The following is a 14,087-nucleotide window of genomic DNA, read 5'->3' on the forward strand; positions in this document are numbered from 1 at the left end:
TTTTAGGTAACTAGGGAATGACTAATAAAATATTGCTACTACAGAGGATCCTCGTTATCCGAGGAAAATTGGTTCCAGAAAATTCCACTTAAAACGAGGATCAAATTTTCGTAATGTTTATTATTTAAATAAAACTAAATGCAACTAGGCTTAATATTTTAAGAGTTATAGATTCTATATCTGTATAATATAAGTGCGTATACACCATAAACAACTCGTAAAGAAAACTATGTAGTAGTGTGGAAAAAAAAAAAAAAAAAAGCATAATTTCATCTATATATCGTATTGTGCTCATCCTTCACAACGATTTACCGATGTGTTGCACTACCTCGAATAAGTAATAGAGAAGCTGGGCACCACCCAGATGGTACTGTTTCAAAGCTAGTTGAGTTTTCATCGGTGTGTGGGCAAGTACCCTGGTTTTGCAAATGAAGCATTACTTATCCTAGGTAGTGCAATACATGGCAAACTCATTGTGAGTATGAACACAATATGAGATACAGATGAAATGATACCCTTTACACTACTATCGTTAAGAATCTATGGTGCACTACACTGATATTATATAGTAATGTTTATTATGTACTTGTACATAGTAAAATTATCACACAAATTATTTTATAAGAGATTTTTTATTATATGTTGCACAATGTAAGGTTAAGTAAAGTTTATTGAAGTCAGTCTTGTCAATGATATATAGGAATTTTGCTAGGGGACAGGGAGGTGATTATCCCATTATACAAGGCAATGGTCAGGCCACACCTAGAGTACTGTGTACAGGTCTGGAGGTCTCATTTTAGGAAGGATGTAGAGTTGCTAGAGCGAGTACAAAAAAAGGGCAACAAGTTTGGTGAGGGGAACAAAGGGGTGCTCTTACCAAGAAAGGCTTAAGTTGTGTAAATTGCAGTGCCTGGAGAGTAGGCACCTTCAAGATGATCTGATTGAGGTGTATAAGGCCTTGAATGGGTTGAGCAAGCTGAATGCTGATGGGATTCTTCCTCTTGCTCAGATTAAGAACCTGAGGGGGCACAGTTTCAAATTGAGGAAAGATAGTTATAGAATAGATGTGCAGAAAATTGCCTTTAGCCAGCGGGTAGTTGATTGGTGGAACAGGCTTCCATCTTTTGTTGTGGAAACTAATAGCTTAAATAAATTTAAGGCTGAGCTGGACAGGCATTTGGAATGAATGGAGGGGTGAAATGGGAGGGTTTTTTTTTTTTTTTTTTGGCTGATACTGCATAAGCTCGCTTTCTTGCATTATATGCCTCTGCTAATGCTAAAAAATGGATGAAAGAACTGAAAATTGAGAAAATTATTTTATTAGACATTTTTTATTATTATATGTTGCACGATGTAAGGTTAAGTAAAGTTTATTGAAGTTACACTATTTTTCAGTTGTACAAATAAAGAATAAATCCAAGGTTATTCGTGTTTTTTTTTATTGTATTTTTTTGGATAAAATTGTGTCGCAGCATTTAGTTGTCTTTAACTTAGCACTTAACTTTTGTTGCATGATCATGAACAAGATCGTTCTCACAAAAAAAAAAATATTCAAGTGCTTGGTCAATTTTCTCTAATTCTTTAATTCTCAAATCCTTGTAACTGCGGGGATTCGGATAATGAATACTTGGATACCGGGGGCCCCCTGTATATCTCTGATATGCCAAAATTACCACATAATATCCTCAGAAGAATGGAGAAAAATAGCTATATATTTTTCAATTAATTAGTTATACATTTTTATATATTAGTTATATATATAAAGGAAAAATAGTTATATATTTTTAATTAGTTCAGTTAAAAACTTTATTTGGGGACAGTGGTGAAGTAGCCGGAGTGGCATATAAGAAAAGAAAATATAAAAGGAAGAAAAAACGCATGTTATTGTACAGTAAAAACCAATTTGTATTTTGTAGCCTTAGTTATTATAGTTGACTTCATTGGTGCCGATCACTTCACCGCTGCCACGGACAAATCAAATCAAATTCCACGTGATACTTGTTAAATGTTCGGCCATTTTCATACATCCTTATTTTAATTTTCTGATCCAACTTGATTGCTTTCCTTTTCTTGATATATTTACTAGTATTGCTGTCACTTATTCTCTTAGTCAGCACCATGGTAACAGTCAAAATTAAATTTTCTGAAAAGAACTTCACAGGGTTAAGGCGAAAACTCACTATTATCACCCCACGTGAGCTCACATTTTACTAAAGCATTTCTAGAGGACTACCATAAAATAATAAAAACAATTTGCAATTTCCAGTTTATTGGGCTTTTCTGTTAGGGCAATCTATTATAAATGGGTAGTAAACTCGATCTTATTGCATTTGCAATAATACCAGTAACTGGAATTCTGTGGGTTTTTACATTATTATAGTGAAATATGTGTCCCCTTCACTGAAATCTTCACTATAATTTCGATACAGTAAGTTGGGGACTTACTGTATCGAAAATGTTCAGCAACCAATGTAAAAAGTATGGCGATAGATAAAAAAAAATTTAAAAAACTTACCACACTTTACTCGCATGTGCAATACAATGCTTCCCTTTATTTTTTACAGTGTTGCATATGGTTTGGTCACCAACATTGTAATGGTTCTTTAGAGATTTAACAGATGCACCTTTTTCAAACTTTTGAATAATTTACAGTTTTTTGTTTAACTGAAAGCACAACTCTTGCATTTGTCCATCATTTTCATGATTTCTAAACAAAAAAAAGGTACTTTAAAAAAAAAAATTCCAATATCCCTGACATAAATGATGAAACATTTGTCCTTTTGCGGTGTGACAGAACACAACAATCGATGCGAAGCACTAAAACAAACTAAATATTTGGTGTCTTTTTTTTTTTTTTTTTTGAGTGGTGGGTATGAAGACAGTGGGGGTTGCAAGATAACAGGTATACTAATCTCCCAATGACAACCTATAATGCTGCTTATTTACAACTCGACATTCTATAAAAATATGATGGCTGGTAAAATAGTTTTGCAGTTCTCAAACATAGGTGCATCATCTGTCCTCAGCAGAAAGTGTGTCAGATGATGGTGTCCTATACGGAGCTGAGCAAGAATACTGACAACTTCCCTTCTTCAGACTGAACTGCCATTGCTTTATTGCAAGCTTAATCTTGTGGAGTTTATTTATAGCCTCCCCATGCCAAGAATCTTGCCACTGGGAACACAGTTTATGTTATAGTTTGTTTTGCCTTTAGTCTGTATATGGGAAAGGCCAAAGTTATTCAAGGAAATTTCTAGTTATTACTTGAATTTTATGATTTCTGGTTGATTTTATTTATTTATTTTTAATTTGGAGTCTTGAAGTGTCCCGGTTAATCCAATCTCAGTAAATGAAGAGAGCGCTGTATTACTCTTATGAAATCTCCAATCATTGTAATTAATTATTATTGAATTAACCGATTAATTAATAGTAGCTAAAACTTGTATTTACAAACATACCTGCTTCCGTAGACCCTTGTAGTATTTTGCTGCAAAATGCAGAGGAGTAAGGCCATCTTCACCACGAATATTAATATCTTTAAAGTTCAAAATAAATTTTTAACAAAGTAATGCTTTTCAAAAAGAACTGTTTAGAGCAAATACATAATAAAAAACAGCAATTAATCCACTATTATATATGCTAAGTTTCATAATGCAAGTAGGATAAAAATCTGCCCTAACATTTTGATGTTTATAGGCTGATTTTGAATATTTCCATTTATTAATTTTTTTTTGTCTGGTGTCCAAGTCCAGAAATATTCTCCTACTAAAATATCACATACTTATATCAATAGTTATTTCTTAAACTTTACTAAATCTTCACTTTGGTTGATTTTTGAACTTCAACTTTTAGAAGCATATAATGCAGTCTGCATTAAAGCTTTTTACTAATTATTTAATGTAGGATAGCTTTCTATGCAAAATTTTAATGTGCATATTGCTTCTACACATGATGACTTAATCCATTTTCCTTATTGGTCATTAAAACTATCATCATCATTGTTTGTTTGCAAAAATTTATAGGTTGCAAACTGCACATAGGGAAACAGAAGAGAACAAAATACAAGCAAAAGTCATAACAAAAAAAAAAAAAAAAAAAAAAAAATTTACAACATTAATAAGATTTTAAAAGTTCTTGTCAGAGATTCTAGTAAAGCATTGTTGCCTTTATATGAAGTGAGGAAACCTATAAGTTTCCAGTTAGTACCAAGTATATATTGCCTATACTGTTGCTTTGGTCTTCTGTGCCCTTGTTTAATCAACAAAGGATCATGGAAGGCCACCACTACCAAAAACTGTGGAATGTTATTATGTCATAGTGGATAACCTGGCCAGCAAATTCATTCTTTTCAAAAGACTTGATAAAGAGATCCTGTCCAGATTCTTTGAAAATTTTTCAATTAGATATATGATCTTGCCAAAGAGTATCAGAGGAGCTATCATAAGCATATTGATTCAAAATTATTTATTTTGAATATTCATATTCCAAGCATCACAACTAGATTGAAGGCTATTGAAAAAAGACTGCAAGACTCTGAAGGCCTTAAGAAGCCTTAACTTTGTTGTAGTTGTCAACTAAAGATGATTTCCAAACATTAGCATTCTATAGCAAGATAAAGCTAGTTGTTAATGATGATGAATGATATCTGCTAGACCATTCTTGATATGAAAAGCTATTGGAAACCATTAAGAAAAGTGCCATAGAATTTGACTGAATCTCAGAACTTAAATAATATCATTTTGCAGGTGAATGGATTAATTTTCAAGCTGATATCTTGTGTAGTTGGAGTGTCTTATAAAAATGTTTGTAGGTTTTTTATGGTTTTACAGAATATTAGTAGCAGTCACCATAGTGCACCTTATGTATGATGCCTGTTTATAAGGGACTTCTGAGTGAAATTATAGAATTATGCTCAACATTTCATTTGTTGGCAGTTTTCTTTCACATGGTTAGTTATTTTGTGTTCAGTAACACACTGGCAGCTTAAGCCATAATGCACCAAGTCAAAATATAAACATTAATCAATGTGTTTAACAACCTATAAACAGATTACCACATCAAAAGAGGTAAACACATATCAAAAAATATAATAGGATAATTTGAAATATGTGTCTATAAATTAATGAACTTTAAAACTTCAGCATTCAGACGTACTGTCTCTGTCATTTAAAATCTGGCTAAACGTAGATGGTCCAACACGACTATTAAAAGTTGTGAAACATAAATGCAATGCATTTTTAAAATTATTCACATTCTATAAAAATATGATGGCTGGTTAAAATAGTTTTGCAGTTCTCAAACATAGGTGCATCATCTGTCCTCAGCAGAAAGTGTGTCAGATGATGGTGTGGAGCTGAGCAAGAATACTGACAACTTCTCTTCTTCAAACTGAACTGCCATTGCTTTATTGCAAGTTTAATCCTGTGTAGTTTATTTATAGCCTCTCCATGCCAAGAATCTTGCCGCTTGGAACACAATTTATGTTATAGTTTGTTTTGCCTTTAGTCTGTATATGGGAAAGGCCAAAGTTATTCAAGGAAATTTACTTATTTGGCAACAATATCAGCCTCACATCATTTCCTCTTATCCCATTGTGCCTCAGGAACCTGTGAAAAACAGATGTCAAATTCATATTGAAAAAGATAATAAAGTATCTGTTGAATATGGGACAGAAATTGATAAGGATTATACAGCACTGTTGATTAAGCCTATAACATGCTTGATGAATCAGTGAATATCACATATCTTTGGTAATGGCCAACTTTTATATGATCCAGGGGTAGTTATGTTGCATGCAAATCTGCTGTATGTATACTATATTCTCATGAAATCTGGTTGAATACCATTTTGTACAGGACAGCTGCTGACTCCACATTACTCTGAGCAATTTGTGTAGATTGGTAGGAAGACCAAATGTTGTACTCAATTTGCTTCAAAGATTTGCTGGTAGAAGGACAATGGTGTGGCAGCCTTCCTCCCAAATCTTGAGTGAGAAATCACAAGTTGGAAGTTGAGCATGCCAGTGGAAGGAATTGCCTTGTCTACTATTGTGTCTGGCACCCTTAATAGCCCTTTGATTTGAATATCAAAGGGTCAATTGAGAGCCTGAATGGATGTTATACAGATTTTCCCTAGCGATAGAAACACTGATACCCACATGGGGTAGTCAAGCAGGGATTCCAATTTAAAAGCATATATTGTAAGGATAACTACTTATGTCAGGAGGGGGAAGAGAGAGAGAGAGAGAGAGAGAGAGAGAGAGAGAGAGAGAGAGAGAGAGAGAGATGGGTCATTTGCTTCAATGTAGAGACTTTGGACAGATTTATTAAATGCTCCAGTGAAGTGCAGGTTACCTGGTGATGGACTGGATCTAACCACCAAAGGGTACTATCTTTAGCAGAAGCTTCGGAATCATAATCAAGTTCAGAATGGACAAGAGCGCAATAGAGACAAAGTAGAGTATACAGATCTGTAACAATGAAGTTGATGAAAGGGCACTCAGCTCTTTGGCACACCTAAGCTGACAGATATGTTATAGAAAAGTCAACTTCTTGTTGAAGATTATCCCTAGAAATTTGGCTTCTGCTACCACTGTAGTGATATTTTGCCAAACAAATTATAGATTAGGAAGAAGATTCCATTTGCAATAGGAGTTTACATAGATGGTCTTATGAAACAAAAATTGGAAATCATTAGCGAATGTCCGGGATGCAAGATGATCAATGGCTTTTTGTAGTTGTCTTTCAATGACCCTCATATTGAATGAATGACAAAATATAGTCAAGTCAGCAATGTAGAGGGCATTGTTTACAGTTGGTGGAATTGTTCTGTGATAGTTTATTTTGATAACAAAAATAACAATAATGGATCTTTATCTAATGCCTCCCTCTTGGAAAACACTCAACAGACTGTGAAACCTATATGAACTTCAAATAGGTGATTAGATAAGAAGCTGTTAATAAAAATAGCATCTTGATTTGATTAGGATTTTTGTGATGCATTAGCAGCTAAGTAGAAAACATAAATTATTATTATGAGGCTTATGCTGCACTAGCCAAAAAAAAAATTTGAGTACCCTGAGAGAGAGAGAGAGAGAGAGAGAGAGAGAGAGAGAGAGAGAGAGAGAGAGAGAGAGAGAGAGAGAGAGAGAGAGAGGAAAAAGAAGAATGATGATATGACATGCATTGATAAAATTAGGATATTCTATAAAAATATTTTACGGTAAAAACAGTCACAAGACTTGCACATTTGAGGGTCATCAGCCCTCAACAGAAATAAATGTGTGGGATGATTGTGTCCTATGTGGAGCCAAGCTAGAGCAACTTTCTCTATATGATTCCTGTGAAGACTAGATTACCACTGTTCAGTTATGGCTTAATCTCGTATAATTTGTAGTGTGCCCACACTATGAATGTTACCAATGGGAAACCAACTTCTTTTTATTACTTGCTAGTAGTTTGTATAGGGGACTAACAGGCAAGTGTTATTTAGGGCACATGCTTCTTGATTAGACCGGGGTTCGAGCCCGTCACCACCAAATATGGAGGATGTGGAAAGGTCAAGGAATGACCACCGCATATCCCGGAGCAACATGGCCTTAGTTGCTAATGCTCCTAAAAACCAAATAACAACAACGTTATTTAGGGTCATCGCTGATTTAGCTGCAATGTCAACCAAATCATTTCCCCCGATCACAAGGTGGCTGAGGATATTAGTATTAATAGTGGCAAATGATGCAAGAATGCAAGCTTATAAACCATCGGCCAAAAATAATCCACCCCCAATATATCAGAAGGTAGCATCAAAATCAGATTCAAAAAAGATAACGTAGCCTTTTCTATACCCATGACAGGACTGGATGAAGATCATACCTCACTGATAATGCCTGAAATAGAGACTGTGTATATAATGCAATTTTGGTGGTGGTGGTGGTGGTGTGCTAGTATGTGATTCAAGGCTAACTCAATAATGTGCCTCTCTGCAGTTAATGTGGTGCATTCGGAGAGGGGTTGATTCTCCTCAGATATTGTAGCAATTGGGAAAACAGCAACAGCCTACAAACAATTCTAATTAGATGCACGTATAGACCGGCAAAATGTCAGAATATTGAGATCAGAGTGCTGAGTAGAATTGCAGGTAGCCAGAAGGTGGACTGTTGACCTTCCCCCCCCAGTTGTTAAGGAGAAGTTGCAGGCTGGAACATGCATATGCCAGAGTAGAGGAAGCTACCTTGGCAAAGAGGCAACCTTGTCTACCATGATATCTAAATCTCTAAATAGTTCTTTGATACAAATATTAAATGAATGGTTCACAGTCTGAAATGCATTATAAAGAAATTCACAGAATGGCTCAAAAACAGACATCTGGGTGGGATGGTATCTTTTAAAGTGAAATCCAATAAACTGGATTTCAGTTTAAAAGCATACAGACAGTTGTATAAAGGAAGAAATAAAAATGGTTCATTTGCTTCACCATACAGACCCTGGAGAGGAGGTGTTTGAAATGCTCCAATAGCAATAAGGACTCCCTGATGAAGGATCAAATCTAGCTATTTGAATATATGCTGTGCCTAGTGGAGGCATATACCTAGAACCAAATCTAGTTTAGATCACGTAAGTGCACAAATAGAGACATAGTTGAGGTGCACTGATCAGCATTCCAAGAAGAAGAAGAGACTGCAAAGAGATTATTAAAGTTTCTCACATACTTTGTAAATAGTCAGCAAATAAGTTGTTGAAAGGTCAACTTTCTCTCATACACTAGCCCCAAAATCTAGTCTCAAGTACTACCAGAACAGCATTTTGTCCAAGCATTCATTCTGATTCAGGATGAAGATCATGCTTACAACAAAAATACAAATGTCCTTCTGCAGCAAGAACGTGAAGCCATTAGTCATTGTCTAAGAGTTCAGGCAATCGACAGCATGCTGCAGTTCTCTCTCAATAACTCACATGTTGCAGGAGACTGAGAGAATATACTAAAATCATCAACATAGAGGGCACTGTTTACAGTTGGAGGAAGTTGTTCAGCAATGAAATTAATGGCAAAAAAGTGTAAGGACTAAGAATGGCTCCTGCACAAACTTAAGTGATCGGATTAAAAGTTTTAAATAAAAATGGGAGGGGGTCATCTTCCCATCTTAGGGGAGTGACCTCTAAGGTGGAAGCTATAAAGCAGTTTTAAAATACTGTATCAGCTGGCATTAGTTAAAAAAAAAAAAAAAACTGAAGGCAGCTGCTCTTGTTTTAGGAAAGCATCTCAGATCAATGTTTTCAGTCAAATTAATTGGTCAAAAGTGGATCTGTTTCTTCAGAAGCTGCATTGAACTAAGGAGAGGAGGTCATTTGCCTCCAGATACCATATAACAGGAGTGGGAAACTTAATTTGTGATACGATCTACTTTTTTCCTTCAAAATGTGCCACGATCTACCATCTCAAAAATTTCATTGCACAAGGTGCACAAATCGAGGGATGACTGTATATTTAAAATTCGTCATGATCGACCAAAATTAAATCCGTGATCGACTCGTTGGCCACCCCTGCCATATAAGATGGGCATTGATCATTCTCTCAGGATTTTGCACAAACAGCTAGTCAGATGATAGAAAGATAATTTGTTGCGACTTTGAGATTTTTTGTGGTGCCTTGTGCCAGAAATCCAGAAACTGCTCGTCAAGAAAGATTCTATTATACAGCAAGTGGATTTTGTTGACAAATGTCTAATCATTTCATAATGAATAAGATCTTGCACAACAGCAGCATTTGCCTTAGTGAGAAACAGAACACTCATTTTAACTCTTCTGTGGTGAATGACCCATTATAAGAATGAAAAACCTTAGATTTGAAGTTCTTGCTTTTCATTTTTTCTATTTAAGGACTAGGAACTGTGGCAAGTAACAAGATGTTGCAGAGATAGTAGAAAATGTCTCCCAAGAGAGTATCAGCTATTGCAGGAGTCTGCAATAAAGCAAGCATCCATTATGTTCCAGAACCAATGAAGGATGCAATGTAGTTTTTTAGTCTTTTCTCTATCAAATTTTTTTACTGGTGAAGAATTAGGAGGTATAGGTGTGGCAGTCGACAGGCATTCAGTGCAGGTTTTTGCAAACTTAATATTTTATTATTATTATTAGCCATATGGTGCAAGGAAGCCTGAGGCTTATACTGCACCAGCCAAAAAAAATTTCTGAGTTACCCTGTGTGTGTGTGTGTGTGTGAGAGAGAGAGAGAGAGAGAGAGAGAGAGAGAGAGAGAGAGAGAGAGAGAGAGAGAGAGAGAGAGAGAGAGAGAGAGAGAGAGAAGGAATGATGATATCCAGCTGAGGACCCTGGGTTGTATGATAGGAGTAAATGACTCTTTAGGTGGGATAGTCATTTGAGTTCTGAGGGAAGATCTCCCTGCTACCTTTTAAACATATGAAGATTTGCTTGTATTTAGAGGTATTACTGATTTTCTTGCCTCATGATATGATATGTTCAGCTCTGCCTTAAGTCTAACTTTCTTTTTCTACCTTCTGCCTCTAGCATGCTCATGAGTATGCAGGGTGCTCTCTTGACAGTTAATGCAGATGGGTTTGTAATTAAACATGGTGTAATTTCATGGTGGTCCATTGCACCATGTCGAGTGCATGAAAGAGCACCACAACAAATCGTTTGCTTGTGTCCATATTTCTATCACTAAAAGCACCTTAAAGGATTTGGTATATATTGATATACTATGCTGGTTAAGATAGCCAGCTTTGATTGAATTAGGAGATAGTGAATTAAAGGTAAGGTTATTAAATTCCTATCCTTGCATATGACTATTCATTTAGTAGCTATCACTCCCGAGGTTTTTAGTTCAGAACAGATTTCCTCTTCAGACACCTTGAACAGATCCCACTCTGAGATTACACCTCAGGATGAATTTAGTGTCTTGTGGGATGTTACTATGACTATTGAAATTCTCCCCACTAGGTGTGGCTCAGAGGAGTTTTTCTCAGTGCTTGTCATTTCTTGCCTCAACAAGAAAGAAGAAACCACTTGACAGATTTTGGTGAACTTGCTATAGCCCTCTTTGGATTAAGACGGATGACATTTTTCTTCTGGGCTTTTCACTGGTGGAGTGTACAATCAAATATTAAAGTGTCATATCTAATGTGGCTTCAGTTCTGGGTCTTTCTGCTGAGATAATGTTTTCTATGTCATTGATATAATTTTCAGGCAGGTAGGAACCTTGTTGGGGTCCCAGAAAAGCTCAGAGTATCAGGATTCATAGTTGGTTTAATTTTGATTCAGTGCTAAGGCTCCCCACTCACTACAGATCTAGTAAGTAATAAATCTTCTCAGGAGTGAGACATGAGGGCTACCCAAACACCATACCCTCACCACCACCAGCCTGAATCCTGTCCCTAGGATCATGAAGATAAGGGATGGCATTGACATGGTTGATCCTTGAAAGTAAACCTACTAGGTTATGAACAAGAAATCACAGAACCACCCACCTTGTCAGTAGGGACCAAAGTGATGTGTTGAAGCTGGGCCTCCTCAACCACTAAGACTCCCCTTTCTGAGTTTCCATGGATCACGGTGTAAGACAAACACACTGGATTCCTATGGTTACACTGGATCTAGGTGTCATATCCCAGTAATGCTAATCAGGAGAACCAGCAGCATCATTGAGGGGAATAAAAATAGGAAAATGATCTCTAAGCCCAAAGTTATGGAGGACTTGTAATGTGCCAAATAACTAGGCTGTACTGTACCCTTTTTTAATATCAAAGAAACTGCCACCTGGTGCTCAGATTTTATAAAAGCATCATGAATGTACTTTTTGAATCTGATTTAATGATCCAAAGCATACATGTTTTTTTGGAAGCTATGCCGTGTTCTGAAAAGAAGACTATTTGTTTCTAAATAATACAGAGTGAGCATTGATCACTCTCTCCAGATCTTGTGCAAAAAGTTAGAGTAATAGGATGATAGCTAATTGGATTTTTTTAAAAGATACTCTTCTGACTTTGAGAAGACAAGGATGATTGCTTTATTCTTTGTATAGAAAGATTCTAATAAATAAGTGGCCTCTTTTAGAAACAGAAATTCTGTGGAGAATGTTGCAGAAATTTTTGGAATGTTTCCCCTAAAATATTCGCAACTACAATAAGATCTGCAATTTTCTATCCATTATGCTCTAGTATCACTGAATAGCAGAGTGGATCTTATCCCTTCATTTTCTGGGTCTTACCTCATCTACTCTAGTACAGTCAGTCCTCGCATAACACGTGTTTACACTACACGAATTCGATCATACACGATTTATAAATAGGGGAACGATATCTTATATAACACGAACCGAATTCGCTTATGCACGATTCGCCTTTGTGTTTACAAGAAATGGCAGTTGAACGCAGAATCACCCCAACCGAACGCAACACGATAGGAATGAAGAGAAGATTCTGAAAATGTATTTATGTTTTTTATATCAGTGAAGGGGAAATACATTTCACCATAATAACTTAAAAACCAACACAATTCCAGCTATCGGTATAATCGCAAATGCAATTAGATCGAGTTTACTACCAGTTTATAACAGATTCCACTAGCAGAAACGCAACTGGAAATTATTTTTATTGTTTTATGGTAGTAACCCCTAGAAATGTGCTTTAGTAAAATGTGAGGTGTTAATAGTGTATCTCAGCCTTTACGGTGTTGTTTATTGAGTTGCTACATGCACGCAGCTTTGTTTATGTGTATCAAGCGTGCCTCCTCGTTTACATTCAGAGAGAAAAACAAAAGCAATATCGATAAACAGAGGTGGAGTGGGTCAAAAATTCTTACCCGGGAAAATTTATAGTGGCCTCATACTATGGTTTATGGCCAAAATCACACAGGCCTCCGGCCCACCGGGGTTTCCCCGGTAAGGCTTATGGCCAGTCCGCCTCTGTCGATGGAGAAAAAATATGAAATTGTGAAGCGCTTTGAGCTAAATGAAAGAGCATGTGATATTGCACGTGCTACAGATCTAAATGAGGCAACACCGAGAATTAGAAAGAATGCAGAGAAAATAAAAACAACTTTCACAGCAGGAACAACTCAAAGTGTAATTAAAATCCATTAGATTAAGACACAAAGGTTTGGAAGAGATGGAACGGCTGTCATCTGTTTGGATAGAAAATCACACAAAACACAAGTCTGCTTATGACAGAAGTAAAAGCATTAGCAATATTTTATTATGTAATAGTCGTAATAAAATGCATAAGTATTTTATTACGATTATTTATTGTGTTTGGTAATGTTTTGGTTACAAATGTATGTTCAATCTTGGGTGGTCGGCATCTAACCCCATTTTTCCCATAGGGCCTGTTGTTTATATTGCATGAGGGTTTCTAGGAATGCAACTATCGTGCTATACGAGGACTGACTGTATTAACATTAGCATTAGTAGAGGCATATGATGCAAGAAAGCAAGCTTATATAGTATCAGAAAAAAAAAAAAAAAAAAAAAAACCATTTCACCAATCCATTCACTCCAAATGTTTGTCTAGTTCTGCCTTAAACTTAAATAAGTTGCTGACCTGTACTACAACAGATGGAAGTTTGTTTCAACTATCAACCACCTGATGGTTAAAGGCAAATTTCTGCACATCTATTCTACAATTGTCTTTCCTCAATTGGAATTTATGCCCCTTCAGGTGAGTAATATGAGCAGGAGGAAGAATCCCATTAGCATTGAGCTTGCTCAACCTATTCAAGGCCTTTTACACCTCAATTACATCACCTCGCAGGTGCCAAGTCTTCAGAAGCTGCAATTTGCAGAACTTAAGTCTTTCTTGGTAACACCAACCATTTGTTCCACTCGCCAATCTCATTACCCTTCTCTGTACTCGTTCCAGCAACTCTACATCCTAAAATCAGGCTTCCAGACCTGTACATAGTACTCAAGGTGTGGCCTGACCATTGCCTTATACAAAGGAGCAATCACCCCCTTATCCTTGCACAATTACCTCCAGGTCCTTTTCATTCTATACCTCTGTCAGTGCAGTACCACCCAGTTGATACATTATTCTGGGTTTACTGCTATCCATATGCAGTACTTTGCATTTGTCAATG

General features: G+C 36.2%; 1 protein-coding gene across 1 annotated transcript in view; it reads right to left on the reverse strand.

Annotated features, from left to right (window-relative positions):
• The window catches only part of LOC150076305 (transient receptor potential cation channel subfamily A member 1 homolog), a 379,883-nt gene that overhangs the window by 304,462 nt on the left and 61,334 nt on the right, over positions 1–14,087 (reverse strand). Inside the window, exon 4 of the mRNA XM_090387313.1 lies at positions 3,459–3,535. Coding sequence (XP_090243439.1) covers positions 3,459–3,535 — 77 coding nt within the window. The remainder of the gene's footprint in view (positions 1–3,458; positions 3,536–14,087) is intronic.

This window comes from Mastigoproctus giganteus, chromosome 13 (assembly GCF_048544385.1).
Source record: "Mastigoproctus giganteus isolate SK-2022 chromosome 13, ASM4854438v1, whole genome shotgun sequence".
NCBI classification, from domain to species: Eukaryota; Metazoa; Arthropoda; class Arachnida; order Uropygi; family Thelyphonidae; genus Mastigoproctus; species Mastigoproctus giganteus.